Below are 12,500 nucleotides of genomic sequence, written 5' to 3'. Positions count from 1 at the left end.
CATACAAATTTGACCATCTACTAACGCACGCTACATTGCTCACCCACTAACACGCGTTAGATAGACCATTTATAAGTTGAGTTCTGTGTGTAAAGCGACAAGCAGCCATGCACTGTGCTTGACATTGTCTATTCACTTTACTTTAGACTGGCTTGTTTCAAGTGCATAACGGTCCACAGTCTTAATTTAATTAATTAATTAATTAATTAATTTACACATTTCTACCATCTCTCTGTATCAGCAATCTGCCTACTATGTAATTCCATTGCAAGCGATCAAAGCCTATATTGTGTCAAGTGCTTTGTGACCATTACACTTAATTAACTAGATCACCTGTTTATGTATGTAATCAATCAATCAATTAATTAACTATTTATTTATTTATTTAATTAGTTATTTATTTATTCAATTAAATTAATTAATTATTTATTTATTTACTTAATTATTTATTTAATTATTTATTTATCTATTTATTTGTTTATTTATTTAATTATTTATTTATCTATTTATTTGTTTATTTATTTATTTATTTATTTAATTAATTTCTTACATCTGGAACACAGTAGTCACCCAATTGCTGTTGTAGCTGTCTGTTGAGATGGTCAGCCTTTTGTCTCTCCTACACAATGAATAGATGCGTTATACATGTTGTACAGTACGATGTTGGAGGTGTGATGAGCTTACTTGCTCAACTGCCTCTACTTCGATGGCGTTTTTCCTTAGTTGATCGTTTCGACTCTTGCTTTCGGCTTTTAAGTGCTCGGATTCCATAGGACAACTAGCACAGCAGATCTCATCATGTCTTAAAGACATCGACCTCCCACACGACTAACTGTTTGTTATTCATCAAAAATTCAATTTTGAACAACAATAATTAATAGTGTGACTGTGTTGCTTGTTTTTGCTAAATTTAGGATTAGAATTTTCTTACGTCTTATGATTGGTCAAGATAGTGGTTGATATCAGCCGGTGCTCTGCCGAGAAATGCCAGCAAACGCAGATAGCTCACAGTCAACTACGAGTTTAAACGATGTTGTGTAGATCAGAGTATCTACACAACAAACCATAGTGAATACAGAGAGAAGATGGCAGGCTTGTGTGGTGGCATTGTGTCTGACCACTTGCCCACCTGTCTGCCATTTATGCCGTGTGTGTGTGTGTGTGTGTGTGTGTGTGTGTGTGTGTGTGTGTGTGTGTGTGTGTGTGTGTGTGTGTGTGTGTGTGTGTGTGTGTGTGTGTGTGTGTGTGTGTGTGTGTGTGTGTGTGTGTGTGTGTGTGTGTGTGTGTGTGTTGCTTACCTGAGTCTGCAGTTGAACTTGAATCGTTTAAATGCTATTCGGAGATGATGTAGCCGTCTATTGTTGTTTCCTTCTTTGTCATCTAGTATCCCACCAATTGCACTAAATCATGTGAACGAATTATGGGATGTTAAATGTGTGTAAATTAGTTGTGCATACCGTCTAACCATTACTACGTATCGATCTGCAGGTGTACCCAGTTCTTTGTTGACAGCTCGTACTTGATTCATGTTTCTGTAGCAAATGGAATGTCACACACACACACACACACACACACACACACACACACACACACACACACACACACACACACACACACACACACACCATGTCCCTATTTAGGCAATTTAATTTGACTTCCCATCAGTCATACTGACCACAAATCCAAATCACTTTACATTTCTGTCTAAAGTAAATGTAAGGCAATGATGTCATACCATGCCATCTGTAGATCGACTCCCAGCTGATTTCATGCCATCATGCCATATACAAGTCATCTTTCACAAACCGTTACTCTCCACTCCCGTCTATAAGCTTATCAACTTGGCATACAAGTTGCCATTCGATCACATGACTGCACGTGAGCTGTACGTGTTTGTGTGCACACTTTGATACTTACGTACACAACAGCCTCGTGTTTATCACCAGCAATGTCCAAATATTAAATAGAAAGAAATGTTTCATGTCTGTTTTGCTGCACTAGACTGCAAACGATGATGTTAAAAGGGTTTATCTGTTGAGAGCACAGCCACTGGATAATGTGGGTGTAATTGATTAAGACTAGGAGATCAACACGGATAATACGGAATGTATAATAAATAATTACGGAAGAAACGGTCACAGACAACTACTTAATGAATCGATTGCAGCCTAGTTGTTCAGTTTTGATCTGCTGCTGCCCGAGGTCGACACAAAGGCTGAACTTTCCTCTCATTGTAAGTGTAGACGGACTCATCACGTGACAACAACATAGATTACCTACAGCAAGTACAAAGATTGCTGTTTGGATTTTCTCTGTTTACAGTGATACAGTCTGATAACCACTGTACTGAACTCATCTCCAACTGTATGCAGTTATGAGCGACAACGACAATAAAGAGATTTATATTAGTCATTCCTCATCACTTTGCAAGCAACATGGATCAACATTCAAGTGCAACTGCATCATCATCATCATCTTGTTCTCTTCTTTTCTTATCAATTTGATGTTCACAGGATTTGTGTGGTTGAAGCTCAACAGTCTACACACACAACAAGTTGCACAATTGCAACAGCAAATTGATGAGCTGCAGAGAAATGTAGCAGAAATGCAAGACGATCAATCATCAACAAGTCAGATGACAAACGACATCAACAGTCTATTGTCTTCACAGGAAAAACAAAGAAACACAAGATCTGAATCTTCAACTAAACAATCACCAGTTATAGATGGAATTGCATCTGCATTTGCAGGAGCAATAAAACAGTTGTGTAAACCGTCAGGAGCTGTGTGCATTGCTGGTCCAAGAGGATCACCTGGACGAGACGGTTTGACTATAATTGGTCCACCTGGACGAGACGGTTTGACTATAATTGGTCCACCTGGACGAGACGGTAAAGGAGTTCCAGGGCTTCCCGGTGTCCGTGGAGCAAAAGGAATATCTGGAAAACAGGGTCCAAAGGGAGTAGGAGAGAAAGGAGAAATGGGACCAAAAGGTGAGATGGGAATGAAGGGAGAACAAGGAGAGAAGGGAGATCGAGGATCACCAGGTGCAGCAGGAATACAAGGAGAGAAGGGAAGGAAAGGAGACAAAGGTGTATATAGTGACCTACTACTACCCAGTCCATGTTATTCTCATAATTATCGCATTTTAAATGAAACATGGAGGAAAGTATCACATCACAAATATAAAGTTGGTACACATTGTGACTACGAAGATCACCCTAATAACCAACATGGATTTCAACCAGGATGGTACAGGTTTAGTCCTATAATTGGTGGAGCTATGCCTGAAACATGCCCAACTTTTAATTATTGTGGAACATCTGCTCCAGGATGGTTGAATGGAACACATCCAACTGTTACTGGTCAACGTGTGTCACAAACAGTCTGCTTTAACTACATACGCAAGTGCTGTCTTCATAAGACTACTGTTGAAGTCATCAACTGTGGTTCTTATTATGTATACAACTTACCCAGTGTACCTCATTGTAACAGGGCATACTGTGGAAAAGCATCTTGAGATAGACAATGACAAATGACATCTCTTTTACCTCGTCAACTGCAATCAATGTTTATTATGATTCATTCTTCTTCCCTCTTATAATTAAACAAAACAACATGTCTATGTTATATACAAAGTGGGTGCATGCACTCGTACAGTAGACTGTTTTAATTGGTATGCTAGCTGTTTCAATAACACAGCAGACTCGATCAGTTTGATCTACTGCTAAATGTTCTCTCAAGTGTTAAACATTCAAGGTACTCAAGTCATCCAGGACCTGCCATAAATTTAAGCACTATGCAAAACTGTAGAGATAGCGAGGAAATGTGGACAAGTATTACATGAGCTGCATTACGTAAACAAAAGCTGAGTATGTAATATATCATCAGATATGCAGACTCAGAAATGTATGAACACTCTATAACTAGAAATGTTTTCATGTGTGTGTTATTGCATTAGACTGCAAACTGTGAAGATGTACGTAACTGTTTGTCCGTGTCTAGAACACATTTATAGACAACAGGTACTTGTAACCGGGATTGTAATAGATAAGAGAGGAACCTACTAACCATTGTGGACCACAAAATTAGACGGAATGTAAATAATTACGGAAGAGGAAGCGATTACAATGCAACTAAGCATATGTACTGTACAATATAATACAGTACAATCACAGCCTGGTTGGGTTCAGTTTTGATCTGCTGCTTGAGGTCGACACAACGACTCGACTTTGCTCTCATTGCAAGTTGTGACCCATCACGTGACAACACGACGTATTACCAAGTAAAGACTGCTGTTTGGATTTTCTCTGTCTAGGCTAATACAGTCTGATATTGACAGTTACTGCACTGAACTGATCATTATTTGTGTGCAGTCATGAGCGACAACAATAAAGAGATTAGTCCTTCCTCATCACTTTGCAATCAACATGGATCAACATTCAAGTGCAACTGGATCATCATCATCATCTTGTTTTCTTCTTTTCTTATCAATTTGATGTTCACAGGATTTGTGTGGTTGAAGCTCAACAGTCTACACACACAACAAGTTGCACAATTGCAACAGAAAATTGATGAGCTGCAGAGAAATGTAGCAGAAATGCAAGGCGACCAATCATCAACAAGTCAGATGACAAAAGACGTCAACATTCTGTTGTCTTCACAGGAAAAACAAAGAAACACAAGATCTGAATCTTCAACTAGACAATCACCAGTTATAGATGGAATAGCATCTGCATTTGCATTAGCAATAAAACAGTTGTGTAAACCGTCAGGAGCTGTGTGCATTGCTGGTCCAAAAGGATCACCTGGACGAGACAGTTTGACTATAATTGGTCCACCTGGACAAGACGGTAAAGGAGTTCCAGGGCTTCCCGGTGTCCGTGGAGCAAAGGATCACCTGGAAAACAGGGTCCAAAGGGAGTAGGGGAGAAAGGAAAAATGGGACCAAAAGGTGATATGGGAATGAAGGAAGAACGAGGAGAAAAGGGAGATAGAGGATCACCAGGGGCAGCAAGAATACGAGGAGAGAAGGAAAGGAAAGGAGACAAAATTGTAAACGATAGCCTACCCAGTCCATGTTATCCTCATAATCATCGTGTTTTAGATGAAACTTGGAGGAAAGTATCACAACATAGAAATACAGTTGGTAACCATTGTAACAAAAAAACAGGTTACTACTGTAATAAACACGGATCTCAACCAGGATGGCACAGAGGTAGCCCTACAATCGGTGGAGCTATGCCTGAAACATGCCCAACTGACTCGCACTGTGGAACATACATCCCGGGATGGTTGAAAGGATCACATCCAACTGTTATTGGTCAGAAGGTGTCACAAACAGTGTGTTTTCACTACTACAATAACTGTTGTCAGCGTCAAATTACTGTTCAAGTCATCAACTGTGGTTCTTATTATGTGTATTACTTACCTAATGTACCTTTTTGTAACATGGCATATTGTGGGAAGGCAGCTTGATAACAATAGATTGTTAGTAAACCATCATTTGACTATATTAATTACAAAGTCTCACTAATTATGACTTGAGTAGCATTTCAAGTAAACTGTTTACCCATAAAATCATCACACACACACACACACACACACACACACACACACACACACACACACACACACACGCACACACTGTGTACCCCTATGTAGGCAATTTGACTTCCCAGCAGTGATAATGACCGCAAATCCAAATCACCCTACAGTTAATCTCCACCCCATATAAACTTATCTTTATGTAAACATGTAAATACAAAATGCATGTACACTTGACTAAACTGTCTCACAAACTATTTTAACAATCACAGTAAACTCATTTTGATCAATTCCTAAAATGTTCTCTTTAAGTGAGACTAAAGTGTTAAACATTCAAGCTACTCAATTTAACCACACAACCTGCCATAAAGAATTATAGTATGCAAATACTGTAGAGATAGTGAGGAGATGTGGACACGTATTTTTACATAATAACTCACCAATATCTCAAATATAAAAAGGTCTCTAAAAGGTTCAGTAATTTAGCAGCAAAGCTTTTCATGAATTAAAATTTTGCCAAACAAACAAGAGTTTGTATGTTGTAGACACATCAGTACTGATCACATGGAGCACCTTGTATGTCACTTCATTGCTAGATGGTCTAATTAACTGTGGATCATAAAGCTGTGAAGCCGTTTGCTTGTAACGTTCTGATCACCTGATCATAAGTGCTTGTGTTGTTTTCCTATTGTGCTTATATAATACTTCTTCAGGGTTACTCCCAATTTCCATGGTAAAACTAAAACCAAATGTTTCATAGTAACTGACAGTAAAATAAGTTTAAAGTGTAATTTAGATTTCAGTATGATGAATAAGAAAGGTTTTAACCATCCAAAGTTAATGAACTGAATTCAGTGTAATGATAAGTGGCAATCGTCCAGTTTAGAAACCATAATGTTGTTACCCACTGATTACAATGTCTTTATTTACAGCAATCCTTAATTAATTTACTACTGCACTCATCCCTTAATTGTAATGTTCAATCACGCATGTTTCTTCAGTGTCATCACTCAAAGAATAATGTGTAGAATGCCATAAAATTTGATTGCAAACAGTCATAAATGTGTCCAGAAACTTGATAGAAATTTCATAAATGTGCAATAGATCAACTAAAAAAGATGTCATACAACAGATACCCCTTATTTAAAAAATCCTTGTACATCCAGCAGGACAACCTACTAGCTAGTAGTACATATAAATGTACAGGATATGTTGCTAATACGTGTATAAATTTTAGAGGCACCCATTGGATGATTGACGTCATCTGATCATCACCTGTTAGTAATTGACTATTGCATCATTTTCTCAGCTGAGCTCTGCTGCTCCGTTTCTCTTGCGTTTTCATCCTCATCTACTGTATTATTGTGTTCTCCAGGTATGTCTATGTAGAGTAACTCAGTCTATTGGTGATTTCGTGTTAACGTGTGGACACATCTACTTCCTGACTAGTACAGTGTATGTGCACAATAGATCCATTGGCACTTGCTTTGGGTTTCAACTGTTGCAAGTCGTATACTTGCTACATCTACATTGTTTGAATTGTCTGTCTTGTTGTCAGTAATAGATTTGATGGAAAACCTATAGCTTGGCCTCCTACAATCAGAGACTGTTGTTGCTCCCAAAGTTGTCATTCTCCTTTCAGATATGAGCACTACTTTGACACATGTGCATGCTCTGCTGTTGTAACTGGAGCAAGCAGCATGCCCGTGAATGCAAACTGTGTTCTTGTCCAATAGCAGCAAACTGTGTTCTTGTCCAATAGCAGCACGGTCTGTGCCACCTCGACTAGCTAATAGACAAGATCTACAAATTACAGATTGCACCTTCTCAAGAGTGTTTAGTTCATACAAACACTTCAATAAACACACAATCTAACCTTGAACTATAAAATTTAGACTCAAGTAAAATGAAGATCTCATGAGTTCTGTGTCATTGAAACTAAAAGATTGTTTGTCATTGCACTTACATGCTGAGTCCACCTGTAAACTAAAAAGGTGGCTTCTCTGCTAAAAAGCTCACTGATGATGGGAATATTCCAGTACCCGCTTTACATATGCTCGGCCACCATGTCCATTGGCACTGCATGCCATATGCTGCAAGACATGTGCACCATTCTGCTTCAATCAGTAGACAACCTGACCTCCCTTCCAGTGAGCATCTGCACAAGCCTCGGCTCATGTGACACACACAGGCCATGCAGCTTGGTCCTAAAACAAGTAAAATCTCAACAGCAAACAAGCTGTAAAAAAGACCTGGTCATCACGGATACACCAGGATATTAGATGTTTAATGCCCATTTGCTTCCATTTCCAATCTTCTTCCAACCAATGACATGAAATAACTAAGTAAATAAGTTGTAACCAATTAATTAAGTAGCACCCAACTGACCATCACTGCCTGCACTCATTAGTTATGGTTGTCCTTCAAATGCCGTATGAAGTGTATCCTAAGTTTGGTTTCCTAAAACTGTAAATTGAAACTTGGAATGATGAACATCATCCAATACAATAGTATATGCTACAAAATTAGCATCAAAGACTGTGCCTGTCAGTTTAGTCTGATAGACACTGCACTGAACTATTTTTCATGTTTATGCAGTTATGAGGAACAAAGACAATAAAGAAATAAGCTCGTCCTCATTGCTTTCCAATCAACATGGATCAACATTCAAGTGCAACTGGATCATCATCATCATCTTGTTCTCTTCTTTTCTTATCAATTTGATGTTCACAGGATTTGTGTGGTTGAAGCTCAACAGTCTACACACACAACAAGTTGCACAATTGCAACAGAAAATTGATGAGCTGCAGAGAAATGTAGCAGAAATGCAAGACGATCAATCATCAACAAGTCAGATGACAAAAGACATTAACATTCTATTGTCTTCACAGGAAAAACAAAGAAACACAAGATCTGAATCTTTAACAAAACAATCACCAGTTATAGATGGAATTGCATCTGCATTTGCATTAGCAATAAAACAGTTGTGTAAACCGTCAGGAGCTGTGTGCATTGCTGGTCCAAAAGGATCACCTGGACGAGACGGTAAAGGAGTTCCAGGGCTTCCCGGTGTCTGTGGAGCAAAAGGATCATCTGGAAAACAGGGTCCAAAGGGAGTAGGAGAGAAAGGAGAAATGGGACACAAAGGTGAGATGGGAATGAATGGAGAACGAGGAGAAAAGGGAGATCAAGGATCACCAGGTGCAGCAGGAATACAAGGAGGAAAGGGAAGGAAAGGAGACAAAGGTGTAAATAGTGACCTACTACTACCCAGTCCATGTTACTCTCATAATCATCGTGTTTTAAATGAAACTTGGAGGAAAGTATCACAACATAGAGATACAGTTGGTAGTCATTGTGACTATGAAGGTCACTCTTATAACAAACACGGATTTCAACCAGGATGGAACAGGTTTAGCCCTACAATCGGTGGAGCTATGCTGGAGAGATGTCCATCTTTCCAACACTGTGGAACAGGTGGGCCAGGATGGTTGAAAGGATCACATCCAATTGTTATTGGTCAGAATGTGTCACAAACAGTGTGTTTTCACTATGGCAATAACTGTTGTAGAAATCAGGTTACTGTTCAAATCATTAACTGTGGTTCTTATTATGTTTATAACTTACCTAATGCACCTGCTTGTCACTTGGGATACTGTGGAAAGGCAGCATGAAGTACACATAGATTATTAGTAAACAATCATTTGACTATACTAATTACAAAGTCTCACCAATTACGGCTTGAGTGGCATTTCAAGTAAACAATTTAACCAAAACAAAAACATCACACACACAGTGACACACACACACAGTGACACACACACACATGCACACACACACACACACACTCACACACACACACACACACACAATGACACACACAATGACACACACAATGACACACACACACACACACACACACACACACACACACACACACACACACACACACACACACACACACACACAATGACACACACACACACACACACACACACACACACACACACACACACACACACACACACACACACACACACACACACACACACATCACCTGAATACCAGCAACATCGATGACGGTAACTTCCTGAGTATTTGAACAACAACGTCCATGTGTTTCTGTATGACACGTCTGATTTCATCAACATCCTCTTTAGTCAACGTCGTCTTCGTAAGAAATCTCATTCTACCACTATTTCGAATAATCGGTCTTTGAATCAACATCTGAGCAAAGAAAAAATATTCTACAAAAAAAACAAGAGAAACTACATCAATAACAAACATGTAAACAAAGTGTTGACAAACAGATGCAGTATGTATGTTGTATGTGTGTGTGTGTGTGTGTGTGTGTGTGTGTGTGTGTGTGTGTGTGTGTGTGTGTGTGTGTGTGTGTGTGTGTGTGTGTGTGTACAACAAACCTTCTACTCCTAAATTCAAACTGTGCTGTTTCATTCCCTCCTCGTCTTTCAAAATAATACTTTTCCACAGTTGACATAACTCCTTCCTATCACTGAACATCACAGTAAGTGACGTATAACCAACATTTGAGCTCCAAGTAATAACATGTTGTACCTTGAATTGACATGCATGTATAGTCCATGGTCAAGCAGTACGACTTCAACATCACGTTTTGTTCCATGTTTCACTCTGATGAGAACTAGAAATGGGAAGCATGCAGATGTTGTTATGATGTGCTAAACTAGAGCAATAAACAGTAGGTAGTAGACAATCAACACACAACATAACAGACAGACAAACAGACAAACCAATTCATGATTCCAGCGGCTACTACCAAATCACTTGTAAAACTGGAGGTGGACCAGTCTGGACACACAATTCCATTGTGTCTGTGTGGTCTGAGTGTTTGGCAAGCCTTCAAATACACCAAAGGAAAGAACCAACAGGCAGGTATTCAACATCTGAAAGCCGTCTAGACATCTCTGTGTTCGACAGCAGAGCTGGCTCCAATGTACCAAAGTATCCCGCAACTCCTACACAATACATCAACATCCTGCACTGTAGATCACAAGATACCAACAATAGATAAACACTAACATCCAACACCCAAGCAAGCGTAAACTTGGGATGCATGAAGGATACCAACTTCATGAGAATATGAAGGACAAAAATGTCACCAGGAAAACGATCTCGTAAATCAATGTATTAAACCTGTACAATAGTATGGGGTTGAGTAGAGCAATGCATTAGAGTTGATTTTTTTGTGTTGATTTTTCTATGTTTGAAATCTTGTTTACCTTGACTGCTACATGATGTCCATCGTGAGTGATGGCTCGATGGACTTGAGCGAGAGATGCTGCTGCAATGGGCTGCCAATTGAACTCGTGAAACATTTCTTCGGGAGAGCGACCAAACTCTAATTGGAAAATCTCTTCAACCTGGAACATCAACAACAAACAACCACAACATCACACACACACACACACACACACACACACACACACACACACACACACACAGTGACACACACACACACACACACACACACACACACACACACACACACACACATGTACACACACATGTACACACACACACACACACACACACACACACACACACACACACACATGTACACACACACACACACACACACACACACACACACACACACACACACACACACACAGACACACACACACACACACACACACACACAAGAACACCAAACAATTATTCAATAATTGATTTCAATGACAACAAAACAAAAATTAAAAATAATACCAACAACTTGTACTATCACTTCATTACCGATTACCTCTGTTAGTCTCCATGTAGACAACCAATAATCAATAGATATTGTCATGCCAACCTTCAGTGATCTACAGATGAACGAAACGTGACCATCAGCCGTCTGTTACATCACACACAACCAATTAAATACGTCAGGTCTAACCTAAAGAATCTCCCGGCTCCTTGGAAAGTCACTAGAATCTTTCTCCTCTCTCTCCGTTCGCATGAAAGAAAATAGGTCACGCCCACGCATGTGCCTAACAAACCGCTCGACAGTAGAAATCGCCAAAGACGACGTCGAATACGATGAGACGGCGCTGATCGTGACGAAAAAGAAAAGTGAAGTGTCTTGGAAAAAGTAGAGCGACAGCAGCGCGTGAGTAGGCTCGACATGAGCTTGGACTATAATCGCAGCTTGCTTTGGAGTTCGGTTTGCTTTGAGTAAATATCCCGGATATACAAACTGCGCGAATCTGAAACTCCCAACCTCGTCTCTAAACCAAACACAAAATAATAGCAAACCTATTGCACAGTTCAACTAAAGTCTACGAGCTTAACAGTTTTATTTAAAAAGCAACAGCAGCGGGCGAGATTTTAAATCGCGGCCTGCTTTGGAGTCCGGTTTGCTTAGACTAAATATCCCGGATATATAAGCCAAGTTTGGAACTCTCAGCGTCAATTAATCATATAATTTATTTAATTAAACTTTAAATAATAACACACAAGCACACGCACACAGCGTCAATACAGTCCACGTGTTTATTATATTTTGCAACTATAATTTTCTAGTCACTCATTCGTTCTGACTTGACAAACGAGTGTACATGGACGGTCTTACAATGGAATGCCCTCTAGAGCATTCCACGGATTCAACTGATAACTATGCTTGCGTAGACGGTTCCATTCTTTCTTGTGGGTCTTCAGTGCCATCTGAGCGATCTCTACCTTCCGTTCCCAACTTCTCACCTTTGATAACAAACATGTCAACAATCGAAACGAATCACAAACAGACGAGAGCCTTACCGTCTTCAGTATTTCGTACAGAGTTGCCCTTTCACTCACATAGTCAAGAACCTGAAAAACAAACTCATTAACTGTGCATACAAGCAGTCTGTAGTTTCAACAATTTTCTTAATTTCTCAACATTTGGCAGACACTCTCAACGAGCATCCGTTTTATACTACAGGCATACTCAATTG

The 12,500-nt window shown here is 39.5% G+C and overlaps 3 protein-coding genes and 1 long non-coding RNA gene across 4 annotated transcripts in view; 1 reads left to right on the top strand and 3 right to left on the bottom strand.

Moving 5' to 3' along the window:
• The window catches only part of LOC134179034 (coiled-coil domain-containing protein 113-like), a 2,018-nt gene extending 545 nt beyond the window's left edge, over positions 1-1,473 (bottom strand). Inside the window, exons 1-5 of the mRNA XM_062645940.1 lie at positions 1,458-1,473; positions 1,299-1,400; positions 932-1,051; positions 685-778; positions 551-619 (exon numbers count right to left, since the gene is read on the bottom strand). Coding sequence (XP_062501924.1) covers positions 551-619; positions 685-771 — 156 coding nt within the window. The 5' untranslated portion in view covers positions 772-778; positions 932-1,051; positions 1,299-1,400; positions 1,458-1,473. The remainder of the gene's footprint in view (positions 1-550; positions 620-684; positions 779-931; positions 1,052-1,298; positions 1,401-1,457) is intronic.
• An 11-nt stretch (positions 1,474-1,484) lies between these two features.
• LOC134179035 (uncharacterized) lies at positions 1,485-10,535 on the bottom strand. The gene is made up of 5 exons (XR_009969754.1): positions 10,317-10,535; positions 10,123-10,249; positions 9,969-10,060; positions 9,605-9,794; positions 1,485-1,532 (listed from the first exon to the last, which is right to left on the bottom strand). It is a non-coding gene; the product is annotated as an uncharacterized LOC134179035 (long non-coding RNA).
• On the top strand, positions 8,148-9,235 carry LOC134177917 (collagen alpha-1(XVII) chain-like). Its single transcript, XM_062644693.1, has one exon. The coding sequence runs from the start codon at positions 8,148-8,150 to the stop codon at positions 9,219-9,221; it is 1,074 nt and encodes a 357-aa protein (XP_062500677.1). The 3' UTR covers positions 9,222-9,235.
• A 1,511-nt stretch (positions 10,536-12,046) lies between the features above and the next one.
• The window catches only part of LOC134178589 (coiled-coil domain-containing protein 113-like), a 6,103-nt gene continuing 5,649 nt past the window's right edge, over positions 12,047-12,500 (bottom strand). Inside the window, exons 11-12 of the mRNA XM_062645462.1 lie at positions 12,325-12,375; positions 12,047-12,267 (exon numbers count right to left, since the gene is read on the bottom strand). Of these exons, the coding sequence (XP_062501446.1) occupies positions 12,136-12,267; positions 12,325-12,375 (183 nt within the window). The 3' untranslated portion in view covers positions 12,047-12,135. The remainder of the gene's footprint in view (positions 12,268-12,324; positions 12,376-12,500) is intronic.

The sequence above is a fragment of the Corticium candelabrum genome, chromosome 4 (assembly GCF_963422355.1).
Source record: "Corticium candelabrum chromosome 4, ooCorCand1.1, whole genome shotgun sequence".
Classification (NCBI taxonomy): Eukaryota; Metazoa; Porifera; class Homoscleromorpha; order Homosclerophorida; family Plakinidae; genus Corticium; species Corticium candelabrum.
The sequence above is the reverse complement of the archived record's forward strand: the minus strand, read 5'-3'. Positions and strand labels throughout refer to the sequence as shown.